Source organism: Leptodactylus fuscus, chromosome 10 (genome assembly GCF_031893055.1).
Source record: "Leptodactylus fuscus isolate aLepFus1 chromosome 10, aLepFus1.hap2, whole genome shotgun sequence".
Taxonomy (NCBI): domain Eukaryota; kingdom Metazoa; phylum Chordata; class Amphibia; order Anura; family Leptodactylidae; genus Leptodactylus; species Leptodactylus fuscus.
This window is the reverse complement of record NC_134274.1, coordinates 31,891,833-31,906,545: the sequence shown is the minus strand read 5'-3', so window position 1 is coordinate 31,906,545 and position 14,713 is coordinate 31,891,833. Positions and strand designations below refer to the sequence as shown.

The window sequence follows — 14,713 nt, the reverse complement described above, 5'->3', positions numbered from 1 at the left end:
AGATCGTACTGCAGGACGGTGCGGTGCAAGGATGAATTAGAGCCGGAGGAAACATGGAGTGTGATTTTTGCTTTGAGGATTCTGTGTTTTCAGAAACCCGAGAGAGGACTGGTCAGACCGGACTGACGTATACAGCTAAGCAGTGCGAGCCGCAGGTAGTGTTTCTGGGGGCAGCAACATGGCGTATTGTGCTGGGGCCTGGGGGACATGTGCTGCTGCTGCTGCTGCTGCTATTATAGCTTGTATCTGCTGGTTACTTCTTATGTGTTAATTATATATTGTATTTACTTGTATATTATTATTATTTATTATCATATTTATTATTATTTATCATATTTATTATTATTATTATATTTATTATTATTATTATTTATTATTATTATTATGATATATATTATTATTATTATTATTTTATATTTACTTTTATAGCATTTACATATTTACATTTTATGTATTTCTTATTCCTAATTTCCTTCTCTTTTTCTCCCAGTGGTTTAATGAAGACGTGACTGCAGACGACTTGGTCGAAGTGCACACAATACTAAAATTTAGAGCAGATTTATCATACAGGCAGGAGGACTTTGAGGTATGGGGAAAAAATGTTTCTATAAATCTGACAATATACAGTACTGTGAAAAAGTTTTAGGCAGGTGTGGAAAAATTCTGCAAAGTATAGAAGTGTTAAAATAAATGGAATGAACACAACAGACATCTGATTCCTATCAATAGTTTGTGTGACTGTTCTTTGCCTTCTATCAGTTTTTCTATGTATACATTGCAGATAGTTTTTAAAGAAATTCTGCAGGGCGTTTCATTCCAAACATAATAAACTAAGCCCAGCTCCTCTGTGGGTGTAGGCTTGCTCCAATCTGTCTCTTCATGTCATCTCAGACTGGACTCTGTGGGGTCATATCATCACTTCCAGGGCTTGCACATCACAAAGTGGTCACACAAAATACTGATGTCATTTAGATTTTTTTTGTTCATTCCCTTCGTTTTAACACTTCTTACTGTGCAGCATTTTGTCTCACCTGCCTAAAACCTTTTGCACAGTACTGTAAGTGTGGTGTTCTATCTTTTATGGGTTCTCTAGTTATTCTTAATTCAGTGAATAATTGTTTTTCTTTGCATATAGTGAAATATATTGTAATTATCAAAGGGGTTTTCAGGCCCTTACTGATGACCTATCCACAGTGATCTGTGACGAACCAAGTCCTGAACTCCACACAGATCATCTGTTGTGTTACTTAGAGATAAACTGCAATTTGGAATAGCACGCACTCATAGGAATGGATGAATGCTTTACCCCCTGCGTGCCAGCTGGGTCCATTCATTCCTATGGGTGCGTGCTATTCAAAACGGGACTTTCGAATAGTACTTGCTCATCTCTACATTAGGTTAAGTCATCAGTATCAGATTACTGGGCCTCAGTGTCCCCCTCAGCATCCCTGCCGAGCACTTGTTTGCAGACATTGCAGTGTGCTGGAACCAGCACAGCTCCCTACACTGTGTAGCAGCTGGGGAAGTTATTGTAAGCTCACTTTAGATGATTGAGACTGAGCTTACAGTACTTTTCCCAGCTACTATACAGCGTACGTGGCTGTGTTAGTTCTAGTACGCTGTGGCTGCCACAAATTCCTGGTCATTGGTTCTGGGAGTTGGATCCCTACAGATCTGTTATTGATAATATATCCTGAAGAATAGAATACTGATGGACAACCCTTTAAGTGATCAATTTTGATAATACAGTTGTGTATTACTGAACTGCTGTATACATATTAGAACCTATAACGTATACTGATGTACTCGAGGTATTTTTCATGTAAGTGACTTCTTTGTAGAATGGCTACACTGTTAATTTTGACTTCTGTTTTTAGAAAGCATTTAATGAGTACAGCGAATGCTGCGCACTTATACCACGGGCAAACAATGCAATGAGAAGAGATGTCCAGGAAAGTCAGGCGCGCTGTCTAATACGTTTGGGAAGACATAAAGAAGCTTTGGAGATTGCAGAAATGCTGGTAATGTTTGTAGTGACATTGTATAGCTTATTAGTGTCAAATACTCTTAGAATTGATTGAGTGTTAATGAATGTGTTACTAAAGGGAGTCTTTCACCAAGTACAGTATGAGCTGCCATGTCTAAGGGCAGCATAAAGAAACCCTGACTCAAGCACATATCACATACTGAATGTCTTGCACTAGTTTCTGTAATATTTCGCTTCATCAGCTGCAGCAGAAGCCAAGTTGTGAAGTTATTTCTGTAATGTCTTAGATCTTCATGAGCTGCTCACTTCCTCTGGCTACGTTCTGCAGAATACGATTTTTCCCTATGCACAGTACTATTGAATACATAGTCTCAGTGCTTGGCTTGGTTAGGGTAGCATAAACCTGGTGATAGATTGGTTGTGTTAGATCAGAAAAAGTTTTCTTTGTGTTTATTCAAGTGAACTTGACCCTACTGCATTACTATAAAATATATGGAGCTGATATTGGTGCTGACTTGAAAATAATTGTCTTCCTTTGTAGACAAAAGGAGTCAGTAACACCGATCACCTGACTGGAGCCTTACATCTACAAGCAACTATCCACAAACATTTGGGGAATTTACAAGAAGAAGTGTCTTGTTTGCAGCAACTGATTTCTCTGCATCCATTGAATCCACAGTTCTGGATTTGTCTGGCTGAGTGTTACATGAGTGTTTTCCTCGCCATCGCTAACTGCAAGGATCCATCTCAAAGCTGCGATAGATTCAGCTTATGCTGTCAGAAATCACTGGGAACAAAGCAACATCTCAATGACAGTGCTAGAATAAGAGGTTCCACTGTGTCCAAAGATGATAACTTGGTCTTAGGACCCTGTAATGAAAGTGACTCTTTATTGTCGTCAGTCTGCACAAATAGGGAGCAGATCTGGATATGGGCATGCGCCTCCTTCATTAGGGCAAGGTAAGTACAGGACCAATGCACTAACAACCTTTTTGTTCCAAGCGTTTTATTAACTTTTTTATTAGAAGGATCGGTCAGGAAATTTTGCATTGTGTATTGTTTAAAACTTCTTGAGAGCTGCTGCTTGTAGAGAGTGTATGACATATTACGTGGGGTTGCTTGTCCAGGCTGTTTCCCATTATTTGACAGTGGACATTTCCTTACATATGTCAACTTTACATTACTAACCAAACGCTCTCTGAGTAGCAACCCTTAAAGAGGACCTTTCACCATTTTTCCCAAAGGCAGTTCTATATACTGCCGGAAAGCTGACAGTGCGCTGAGTTCAGCGCACTGTCGGCTTTCCCGATCTGTGCCCGGTGTGAAGAGCTTACGGCCCGGTACCGTAGCTCTTCTGTGGTCAGAAGGGCGTTTCTGACTGTTAGCCAGGAACATCCTTCTGCCTCGCGGCGCCAATCGCGCTGTACTGTGGAGCCGGGAGGAACGCCCCCTCCCTCCCTGATAATGCTCGTCTATGGATGAGCTGTGTGAGCAGAGGGAGGGGGCGTTCCTCCCGGCTCCACAGCACAGCGCGATTGGCGCCGCAAGGCAGAAGGACGTTCCTGGCTAACAGTCAGAAATGCCCCTCTGACCATAGAAGAGCTACGGTACCGGGCCGTAAGCTCTTCACACCGGGCACAGATCGGGAAAGCCGACAGTGCGCTGAATTCAGCGCACTGTCAGCTTTCTGGCAGTATATAGAACTGCCTGTGGGCAAAATGGTGAAAGGTCCTCTTTAAAGGAAACCTATCACCGTATAAATGCATCTGATCTGAAGAAGAATGTTATAGAGCAGGAGGAGCGGAACATATTTATATATAGTTTTTTTCCCGTCATTTGATCATTTATTTCTCTGTTCTTTCTATGCTTCGAAGGAGTAATCTGTTGGTCCTAACAGTGGTTGCGCCTACAGAGATAGCTATGGTATCAGTCACTGTTAGCACTGCCCACTGGACTCAATTACTCATTGTAAGCATAGAAAGAATAGAAAATAAATGGCAGGGTATACTGAATCTTTTCCCATAAAACCATATATCAATCTGCTCCGCTTCTGCTCTAGAACATGCTGCCTGCAGATTACACAGCATTATCATGGTGACAGGTTCCTTTAGGGGTCTTTTTAACACTGGCAATAACAAATTTTGATTGATCATTTAGCAAGTGAGTTGAAACTTTGGAGCAACCTTTGGTCTTGCGTGTGAACGAATGATCATTGGGGCGCATACAGATTCATTATTGTCAACAGCACATTCCTGATTACACAAGGCATAGCACTGCTAACAGTTTATTTTCATGCATAAAACAGCGAGCCCATCATTCATCCCACATTGACCCATGTAAAAGGGCCTTAACACCAACCCTTGTGGATATGATATTTTAATATACTGTATACATACTTCCCAACTTGAAAAGGACAAAGTGTGGCGCTGTGGTAAATTTAGTCACACCCACTTTTACTTTGACTCTGCCTATTCCCATCCATTTCTCTTAGTGGCCCTACACAATAAAACGCCCATACAGTACCCTAACATGATATACCCCCATTATAATGTCTCATCCCATTGCCCTCACAGTATAATGTCCCCCTCCATCTACCTCGACAGTTTATTGTTGTCCCCTCTCTAGGTTTAAACCCCTTGTATGGGAGTCGTATGGAGCATTTCTGGTTTGCCTTCAATTTCTTAATACACTGCCCAAATTTGAGCTGGTTGTTTTCTGAGTATCTTAAGTAGAAGGTACTAACACATTAAGATAAGATAATCCTTTAATAGTCCCACCATAGGGAAATTCAGTGTATTACAGCAGCATGGATAATACAGTAATAATAGAAATACAACAGGTCCAAGGTGGAGGCATTACAATGACAGCAGGTACAAATAAAAAGCTAAAGAAGATGGTAGGGGGGACCTTCACTAATAGTGGTGCTAACATGTTTAGGCTGCCTAAATGGTGAAGAAGGAGATTTATTACTTTGTACAGGACTATGACGCTGAAGAAGTATTATGCCTGAAAGGAAAACACAAGGGAAAGAGTAAGCTTCAGTCAAGCATGTTCAGGCCTGTGAAATTTTAACACCTCCTTCCCCACCAAGCGTAGAAGTCCTACACAGTGATGTAGACCTTGCACTAGGCATCACACAGTGTATCCTTTATTTTCTGGACTGATCCTTGTACAGGTCACTGTGAAACCACTTTATCTAAAGGACAATAGAATCTACAGCCTAATCTTGGTTGTGTGTGTTGTCTGTTAAAGGGTTAAAAAAAATAAAATAATCTGAGGTAGAGCGTTACCTTAATAGTCTTGAGTAGATGTTGTACATTGCCATACCACATCTCCCCAGGCCTAGTTTTGAAGGTCAAGTTTGCAGAACTTACACCTTACATGCTTTATCTCAGACTATTGGATTACCTGCACGGTGTGGAACAACTCCTCTGCCTTGGAAATGTAGGGACACGTGATTGGCCATTTAGTAGATTATGCTGGCGACATAGCAGTCTTACTTTCTTTTTCTTACCATACCATTGTATCATGCAAGTATATCACACCCAAAGTGAGCTGCAGCATTCTTATTTCTGTAAAATTGCTCTTATTGGCTTATGGGAAGTTTTGCTTCTTGTTACAGGCTACTCTTACAGTTCATACAGCCCCAACATGCATCATTTGTACTGGAAAATAATCTGAAGACGCAGGAGAAGATAGAGAAGCAGCTGGAAAAGTCCGGATTATCGGAAGAACAAAAGACGCTCCTAGTGGAGGTACAGTAAAATGATGTGTACGCTGCTGCTTGTGTAACACTAGCTGCACGTGACCAAAGCTTGTGAAAAAAGTGTTCCATAATAACCAATCAGGTGGATTAAAGGACCTGAACACCATGAGGTGGCCGCACATCACTGCAGCAGCTATTGCAGGAGAAATGTGGTAATGTGAACGCCCCAATACAGGATTATACTGATACCACACATGCTTTACAGTTTACCTGAACTATTAACTAACCTTGCCCCAAAGAAAGTTTAACATTGGTAGGTTTTTTTGGGGGACCCTCATTTAGTTGATCCCATACTTTGTACAGCTGCGAGGGAGGAAGGGACTATGTATGGGTTTGAGTGCAGTTATAAGGTTTATATACATTAATAGCATTCAGTTCTGAAGATGGAGATTTATTTAATACAGTATCACTAAATTCATAAGGCTGTCAAACATATAAAAGAAAAGTCAGTAGAACGCCTTCATTTCATGGGGACTGCCTGAAATCTGTGTAAGGACGTCCAGTCCAGACTGATGACTTTTGACATGGCTGATTCTTTGTTCCATTCACCATTAAAAACTCATAAAGACTCAACCAAACAAAGTACACATTTGTATAGGGAATTGTGAAGAATAGCCATTGACCAAAAAGTGTTCGACTGACAGCTACTGAAGGGACACCTTTAAAGGGATCCTACCATTGGATTCCTTTTTTTTCTATCACGTAGGAATAGCCTTAAGAAAGGCTATTCTTCTCCTACCTTTAGATGTCTTCTCCGCGCCGCCGTTCAGTAGAAATCCGGGTTTTCTTCGATATGCAAATGAGTTCTCTTGCACAACTGGGGGCGGGCCCCAGCACTGGGGGCGTCCCCAATGCTGCGAGAGAACTCTCCAGCGACACCTCCATCTTCTTCTGGAACATCCTCTTCATGCGTCTTCTGCCGTCCTGGGATTCAATCTTCTAGGCATGCGCAGTCGGCTCTGCCATCGGGCCTCGGGCAGAGTTGATTGCACATACCCGGGCCACAAGAAGATGGCCACTTACACCAGCTTACCTAGAAGATTGGACCTCAAGACGGAAGAAAACACTGTGAGAGGGTGTTCCAGAAGAAGATAGAGACGGCGCTGGAGATTTCTCTCGCAGCATTGTGGACCGCCCCCAGTGCTGCGAGAGAACTCATTTGCATACCAAAGAAAACCCAGATTTCTACCAAACGGCGGCTTGGAGAAAACATCTAAAGGTAGGAGAAGAATAGCCTTTCTTAAGGCTATTCCTACATGTTAGGGAAAAAAAGGGTATCCAATGATAGGATCCCTTTAATAAATAAGAGTGCTAACTCAACGGAAAAAAAGTGTTGGTGGCGGCAGCTTCACTCTTGAGTTTCCAGGCCTCCCAGCTGGTGATAGTCACACACAATTTGTGCCAGGTGACTGCTCCAGCAAATCCCAGTCTTCAGTGGTGACCTCTTCACAAAGAGCATGTCATTACTGAGAGCAGTCGGTCATGTATCCTTTGTGATCAATTCAAGTTTAATATTTACTCATTAACTATTTTTTTAACGCCTTAGGTCATGGGTGAGGATCTGTTAACAGAAAGAACAAAGGAAGAGGGACAGACAGACTCAAAAACTACTCAGACGTTGACTTCTTTTACAATGCCTTCTGAAACTGAGTTCAGAGCCAAATGGTTTCAGAAAATTACCGCCATCTTAGTGACCAGTGAGTAAAGATGATCAGATAACAAACCGCACCACAAACTACCAGCTGGAACATTGCTTGCAAGACCTTCCTCTTCTGTCAGCTCCTGGGTATGGATTGCAATAATTGGCACCATCTTTGACATCTATATGCAAACTGTATAAATACAATTATGGGCTGGGGTATGGATGCAGCACTTACCCAGTCACATGACATTGGAAGGGGGGCTCAACGTCATAATTAGGAAGCCCTTATGCCTCTGTTTCCAACATGTCCCAGTACTCTGAACAGACACTGTACATACAGCCACTCCATGGTTTTACTGTGTTGGATTAGGAGAGTCTGGGCTGCCATTTTAAAGAACTCTTGTCTGATAAGTTACGATTACTCTGGGTTTACGGGCAAACATATTTTTAATAAAGTTATTTTTTTTTTTTATTTAATTTTTATTTGTTCAAAATAGTTTCTACCCTGTCCTCCCCACTTGTACATGTTTTCTTCCTTCAATGCAAAATGACTGTAAAACACTGAAGAAGGAAAATGTCTCCCGAGCTACTGGGGTGTTCTGCTGGAGGCCAGGGGCTTTCTTACCTCTGTGTAGGAGGGCTGTGCACTTGTAAGTAGGCACAAGGAGATATAGCTATGGAAGTAACAGAAGAGAAGACTAGCAGACATGAACTATTGACGGGGTGAAGGCTTCGTAGTCTCCAAAATTCTATAATTTCCATTCCCAATTGCAATACAAAGCACAGACATTTAAAGTTGGCCAACGTGTCATTTGGCCGTCTGCTATTCCTTCCTCCTACTCATACACATGAACGCTCAGTTCACTTGAGTATCCATGTTTATTCAACAGACTAATCTGCTGTCAGATCTCTTGGCAGTGGCAGTCTGGCCAACGTTTCTTTTATGTGTATGGGGGCCTATGGGGACTTTCTTTCTGTACTACATCTACCTATTTTTGGCAGAAAGCAGCCATATGCTTCTAACACTAGGGCCCCATTAATAGGTAACATATTGTGCAGTCCGGTATTGACTTATAGGTTTGTTACCTTTTAGCAGGTGATACTAGAGTCCCCCTCCCTCCAGATCTCCATAAATGCCTCTCACCCAGCCAAACCAGTGGGCAACAATCAGACACTCTTCCAACAGGTGGCGCTAGAGATGCAGCTTTCTTTTTATCGATAGGGTGTTAATTTACATAACAGGTATAATAAGGGAACAGACATTGTAAAGAAAATAGTTTCTATTATTTCTCACATTCAAGGTGGTCAAAGCCAATGATGGCGTTCACATTTTAAGAAGAGATACTAATTTATCAATGATGTTTTATGTCTCCGCTATGGACAGGAATAGTCCACTATGTATAGTGTTTTACTAGTTGTGCTTCCAGATGTGCAGATTAGACATTAATTGTCAAAAAAGTAACACATTAAAAAAGCGTTGGTGCGATACAGTTGGGAATAGGGGCATACACCATCCAATACCTATTGCTGAGCCGTTAGTGTCACTTGTATCACTACTAGGGGTGACCACAGATTTCATGCAATTCTTATTTTAATCAATATCAGTATTTATACAGGCGATGCAATCCTCAAATAGTGAAATGTTTTGTGGACCTTTGTCCGACCTCCATACAAAAATATAATCACAAAACATGAACAATGTGCTAATTCCTTGCTCTTTCGGGAGTCTGGGAGGGTCACCCCTTTTTTTAATGAGCCTTGTGAACAAGGACATAACTTAGGGGTCTAGTGGTTGCTACTGGGACCTGGATTCTGAGGGTGCCCCAAAAGTCCCTCTGCTGCATAAAATATACCACTCTTCACAATGGCACAATGCAGGTAGGGGCCAGTACAGATTTTGCATTGGGGTTTAGGAGCTTTACATTACATCTCTACGTTCGGGAGAGTCTGCAAGTCTGATTATTTGTATGATCATCATCACTAAATGTATGGCAAACAACAGGTTAAAGGAAGAGATATTCACAGTATATACATGCAAGAGGTGACCCAGCAGATAACAACGCTGCCTGAATAGGGCAATACCTACAAGTATATCTGCATGTCTGGTGCTGACCGGTACATGCTATTTCTGGCATAGTCTCATGCTATATGTAAAAGTCCAAGAATATATCAAATAATAATGTATTTGTGTATGAGATCTGGATCTTATATATTACATAATGCTGATGGTCACAATTTAGGGATTGTATACCTCATCATAGGCTGGCACTTTTAAGTAAGTGGAAGATTTTTTTTGCAAAAGGTTCATCTACATGGGGATGCATAAATCCATTTGCTAGCCGCCAAAGCCCCATTTAGATGTATGGAACAGATTGTAGGTTGCAGAAATTTCTGCAACAAATCTGCCACATATGAATACTCCATTAGGGTATATTCAGACGTTGCCGTTGATTAATGAATCCAAATGTGCAGTTTTACCACAATTTGCAATACGGTAATTGGGCGCACTGCTCATACGGGTTAGACATGTCCCCCTTACCACTGTACATCTTACCAATATACATTCCTTCTTTATCTGGGTCGGATCACCATAAAGACCACATATCTATGTACACAGGCGTCACATCATCCCCTTTAGTGCCCCCACACTGATTGTGCCCCAGACTCCTCCATGCCATCCCTACTTGACTAAACTCTGCTGTTTTTGGCATCAATAGGTTAACTTACTCTTTTCTGGCAGTGGAAGTCTGTGTATTGTAAATCTTCTCCTCACTCCAGTGCACCAGGGGCAGGGGCAATACATTTACAAGGCACAGACTAGCAGCCAGGAAAGAAAATCAGAAAGGAGATCAAAGAAATGTTACCAGTCCTCGTGTGGTGATCAGTGGAATAACAATAGCGGATTCCGGGGGGGCGGTCACGACCAGGCCTGGCGGGGTATGGAGCCCGCGGTCAGCTGAAGATGGCTGGGGCCTGGATCACTATTATAGCAGTCAGGGACTGAAAAGAATAAATACATATACTCACCTCTTCTGGGCTCAGCGTCCTCTCTGGCATGCTTGCATCATGTGACTGGGACCCCAGCCTGACATCGGGCGCGGCGGCGTAATGATGTATAATACCATCTAATAGAATAGCATATAATACTATCTGGGGACCACTGTGGAGCATATAATACTGTGTGGGGACCACTGTGGAGCATATAATACTGTGTGGGGACCACTGTGGAGCATATAATACTGTGTGGGGACCACTGTGGAGCATATAATACTGTGTGGGGTCCCGCAACTGTCATTAGCAAGAATTTGCTGTAGGGAGGGGATGCCGGACAAAGGTTTACACAAGACTTTAGTTACTCTACAGGTGGCGATGCTGAGCCGTGGCCCCCCCGGATTATGGGCCCTGTCACGTCTGTAACCATAGTGAGCCCTATAGTTATGCCAGTGCCTAAGGGGTCTCCTACGGTTCTTCACCCAGGTACGGTATTGTAGAAAGACTCCACTCTATGGTTATTTCCGCCATGGTTGGCAGTATTGTTTAGAGCACTGTTTGGTGGTGTAGAAGGACTGTCAGAGAATTGGGGTGTATTATTTATAGCACAGGTTGTATATATGGGGAGGATACACATCAGATTGATACATGCACTATAAATACATACAAGCATGCATATGAGGATGGAGTCCATGAACTCCTCTCTGTACAGTCAGATCGTGTCGGTCCCATCCTCTGTACGATTCGCTCCCTCCCACCATCCAGGCTGCACGTCTATCTCCGGCTGACATGACATGACATCGCCGCTAGGTGGAGTCAGTGTGTTCCCGGCGTTGGCCTTGCATCCATTAGAGGAGTGCAGGTGAGGCCGCTGGTCACTAGGTGGCGCCAGACTTTTCCAGGCAGGAATCTTGCTGCTCGGCTCTGCTCTTGCTGTCATCACGGAGTCTCCCAGTTTGATAGTAACGCTGTGAATTGTGGGCAGGAGAGATCACAGCCGCCCTCTCTCTCCGCCCACACTCCGGGGAGCCCTGGGGAGAAATCCTCCAAGTGACCCGCCCCCACCTAGCAGGGAGAACCTCATCCTGCATCCATCTATCTCCCCGCCGGGCATCGGGAGCTGCTGCAGCTGGCACAAGTGAGTAACCAGCCCATGTCCCAGCCTGGCAGGTGCAAGCCAATGTCCCTGCATGGTGGGGGCAGATCTGGGGCAATGCCAGGGCAGCTGGGGCTCAACTGAATGTTCCTGGGTGGGGGGACAGGCTGGGGTCAGTGCAGGGGGTGCTAGGGGCAGATCAGATACAGCTGCCAGGGTATATAAAGGTGCCATCCACTGAATGTTATGGGCATCACAGCTACAAACCCACTGACCGGTCACATCAACATTCCCTATCACATGGCATTGTGCTGGGGACGTCACTGTCAGGACCGAAAACTTTTGCCATAGTTAAGCCATGAGAATGTGCTAAATGTGATAGTCACAGGTGGCACAGGGCATTCATCTGTGTACAGCAGGGGGCGCCGCTGTCCAAAGCTCAGTTTAGTGCACCCCCCTTACTAATCTACCTGAACAGTCCCTTATATGCAGTCTAATATCCGTAATATCCTACAGCACAGGGAACATATATGTGTCGTCCGCCCCAGTGTCTGTTCCTGTCTTATAAGATTTCCTTAAAGGAATGGATCACTAGATGATATGACGATGCTCAGACTTGTCCACTTAGTTCTTGGCATTTGTGACATGTGTCTGACTTCTTGGGTTGCGCTTCCTTTGTGTATAGTCTGCTTTATAAATATTTGTTCTTGCTGTTATAAATATGGCTGCTTTTATTAATTGAGCTCTAGAATAGTTACAAAGGCTCCTGTCCTGGTGTAAGTGGATCGTAATGGCTTCGGGGTTATGTCAGTGCCAGGTTTATGGAAGATTCCTGGGGTGTAGATGTTCCGAATAGTCTTATGGCTGTAGATTTGTGGAGCCACTGAGGCCACTGCAGGTAAACAAAAAGTAAGGCACTATTCACATTGTGTATCTAGTGAAGTCAAGTTCAGCACCTGTTGGTTACCTCTAAGCTTTGAGTACGGGCCATAGACCCATAAAATGGATTATAAGGACTCATGCAATACACTGTATTAGGGTTCTTTTCTGCATAAAAGCGTTATCCTGTTCATCATTATTGATGGCTTATCCTAGGCATAGAAGGGGGTACTATGTCTCATTACCGAGGGACTTATTAGACCATGCAGGCCCTTCTGAGAATTCTGGGTAAGGATTATGTAACTAAGACTTCATTGGTGAAAAAGAGGAAATTGCTCTAGCACCACCTTTTGCAATGTAGCTCCCTATAGGTCAATGCCTGGTTTTCTATGAAATCTCATAGCTTAATTTGGGCATAATATCCAAGGTAGAATAATTTCTCCAAAAAGATGAGGTTCTCATCCGCAGACAGCTGTTCCGAGGTTGTTGCCTGTCGTCAGTGCAGAGCAGGGTACTAGCCGGCTGTGTGAGAGGTCTAGACGTGTCAGAAAGGGCAACAATCTCAAAACAGCAGGTGCGACCCTCTTCCTTTTGGAGGATTTATTCTGGCTTGGCTATTATTCCCAGATTATGCCTATTAGGTTTCCTTGAAAAGTTTATATTAATCTATAGGGCATTACCTTCCAAAAGGTGGCACTAGGGGCCAATGAGGTCTTATTTGCATATTCCTTATCCAGGGGTAGGTAGCCTTCTGCACCCCAGCTGTTGGAAAGCTACCACTCCCAGCATGCATACCTGTTCTGCTGCTCTTGGAACTCCCATGGAAGTGAATGGAGCATGCTGGGAGTTGTAGTTTCACAGCAGCTGGAGTGCCAACGGTTACTGACCCCTGCCTTATCCTATGGATAGGTTATCAGTAAGAGATGGGAGGGGGGGGTAGGCAGCACCAGGGATTCCTACCGATCAGCTGTTTGAAGGGTCCGCAGTGGTCCTGCACTTCTTCACTGTTTACATCGCATATATATGTTTCATAGTTGCTGTGAGATGTCACAGTCTTGTTCCATTCACTTCTATGGGATGAGACTGTATTACATCACACAGCCACAGCCCCTTCAAGCAGCAGAACGTCTTAGGGCTCGTTCACATCTGCGTCGTCGGTCCTTATTGCAGGTTTCCGTTTCCTGCATAAAACAGATGCAGGATACGGAAGCCTGCAGGAGACTTTCTCACCCATTCATTTGAATGGGTGAGAAAGCTGTCCGGCCGTGCGCGGCAGTGAGCGTTTTGCGCTCTCCGCCGCGAAACCGGGTTTTATAATCCGGACACAGAGTCGGACATGCAGTACTCTGTGTCCGGATAAAAAAATCCGGTTTCGCGGCGGAGAGCGCAAAACGCTCACCGCCGCGCACGGCCGGACCCGGTCTGTGGTTTCCGTCTTCTGGCATGCAGAAGACGGAAACCACAGAACGGAGACCCCAGACGCAGGTGTGAACCCAGCGTTAGGTGTATAGGCCATCAACAGAAATGACCCTGTAAAGATGATCTTATAGCCGCTCTCATGTGTCTGTTTTAGAACATCGTTTTCCTGTGAAATAATTCTGGAGCATCCTATAATTCTCCATTGTGCTGTTCCTCTGTGATTATTATTATATAGCACCACCATATTTTGCAGCGCTTTACAGGCGTTTATTCATAAACTGACCGCCGGGTGTTTCCAGTTGGAGGTGAGTCCCTATACACATCATGGAAGGAGTTTATCCTGCCCTACTTTTGATCCCCTATAGTGAGGTGGGGCCTTATTAAGGGTATGTTCACATGCCGGAAAATGGTTTCCGCCATGCAAACTCCCATCGCAGCATCCCACTCTTGATTAGGCCTGAACAGGAGCGTGTCTCGAGCCGCGGACGCCGCGGCAAGATAGGGCATCTCGTTTCTTTTTTCCGCTACTAGCTAGCAGAAAAAAAAGTGAGCAGCTCCCATTGAAGTCAATGGGAGCCATTTTTGCTGGCAGAATTTGAGACTGATTCCGCGTCAAAATCTGCTGGCAAAAAACTCTAAACATACCCTAAGGCCTCCTGTACATGACCGTGTGCTGTGTACGGGTCAGTAAAAATGGCACAGATGACACATGGATTGGTATTCGTGGTTTTTACTGACTCATACCTTGAAAATGAATTGACAAAAGCCGCAGCTCTGGACAGGTATAGGGCCTGCTCCATATTTTGTAGCTCTTCAGTTCAGCCTGGACACACAGCTGAAAACTACGGCTTTGTGTAGGGGCCCATTGAAATGTATGGGTCCGTATTGTACATTTAAGGCTAGGTTCACATTAGCATTCGCTCTACGTTCGGG

At 43.9% G+C, this 14,713-nt stretch overlaps 2 protein-coding genes across 2 annotated transcripts in view; both read left to right on the top strand.

The window, feature by feature from the left end:
* Nucleotides 1-19: 19 nt before the first annotated feature.
* Nucleotides 20-7,821, top strand: C10H8orf76 (chromosome 10 C8orf76 homolog). The gene is made up of 6 exons (XM_075258670.1): nt 20-155; nt 491-586; nt 1,878-2,021; nt 2,529-2,947; nt 5,610-5,742; nt 7,300-7,821. Exons 1-6 carry the CDS (start codon nt 54-56, stop codon nt 7,456-7,458), a joined length of 1,053 nt encoding a protein of 350 aa, XP_075114771.1. The 5' UTR covers nt 20-53; the 3' UTR covers nt 7,459-7,821.
* Nucleotides 7,822-11,361: 3,540 nt separating this feature from the next.
* The window catches only part of SGMS1 (sphingomyelin synthase 1), a 190,914-nt gene continuing 187,562 nt past the window's right edge, over nt 11,362-14,713 (top strand). Inside the window, exon 1 of the mRNA XM_075257544.1 lies at nt 11,362-11,524. The gene's annotated coding sequence lies outside the window, so the exon portion shown is untranslated. The remainder of the gene's footprint in view (nt 11,525-14,713) is intronic.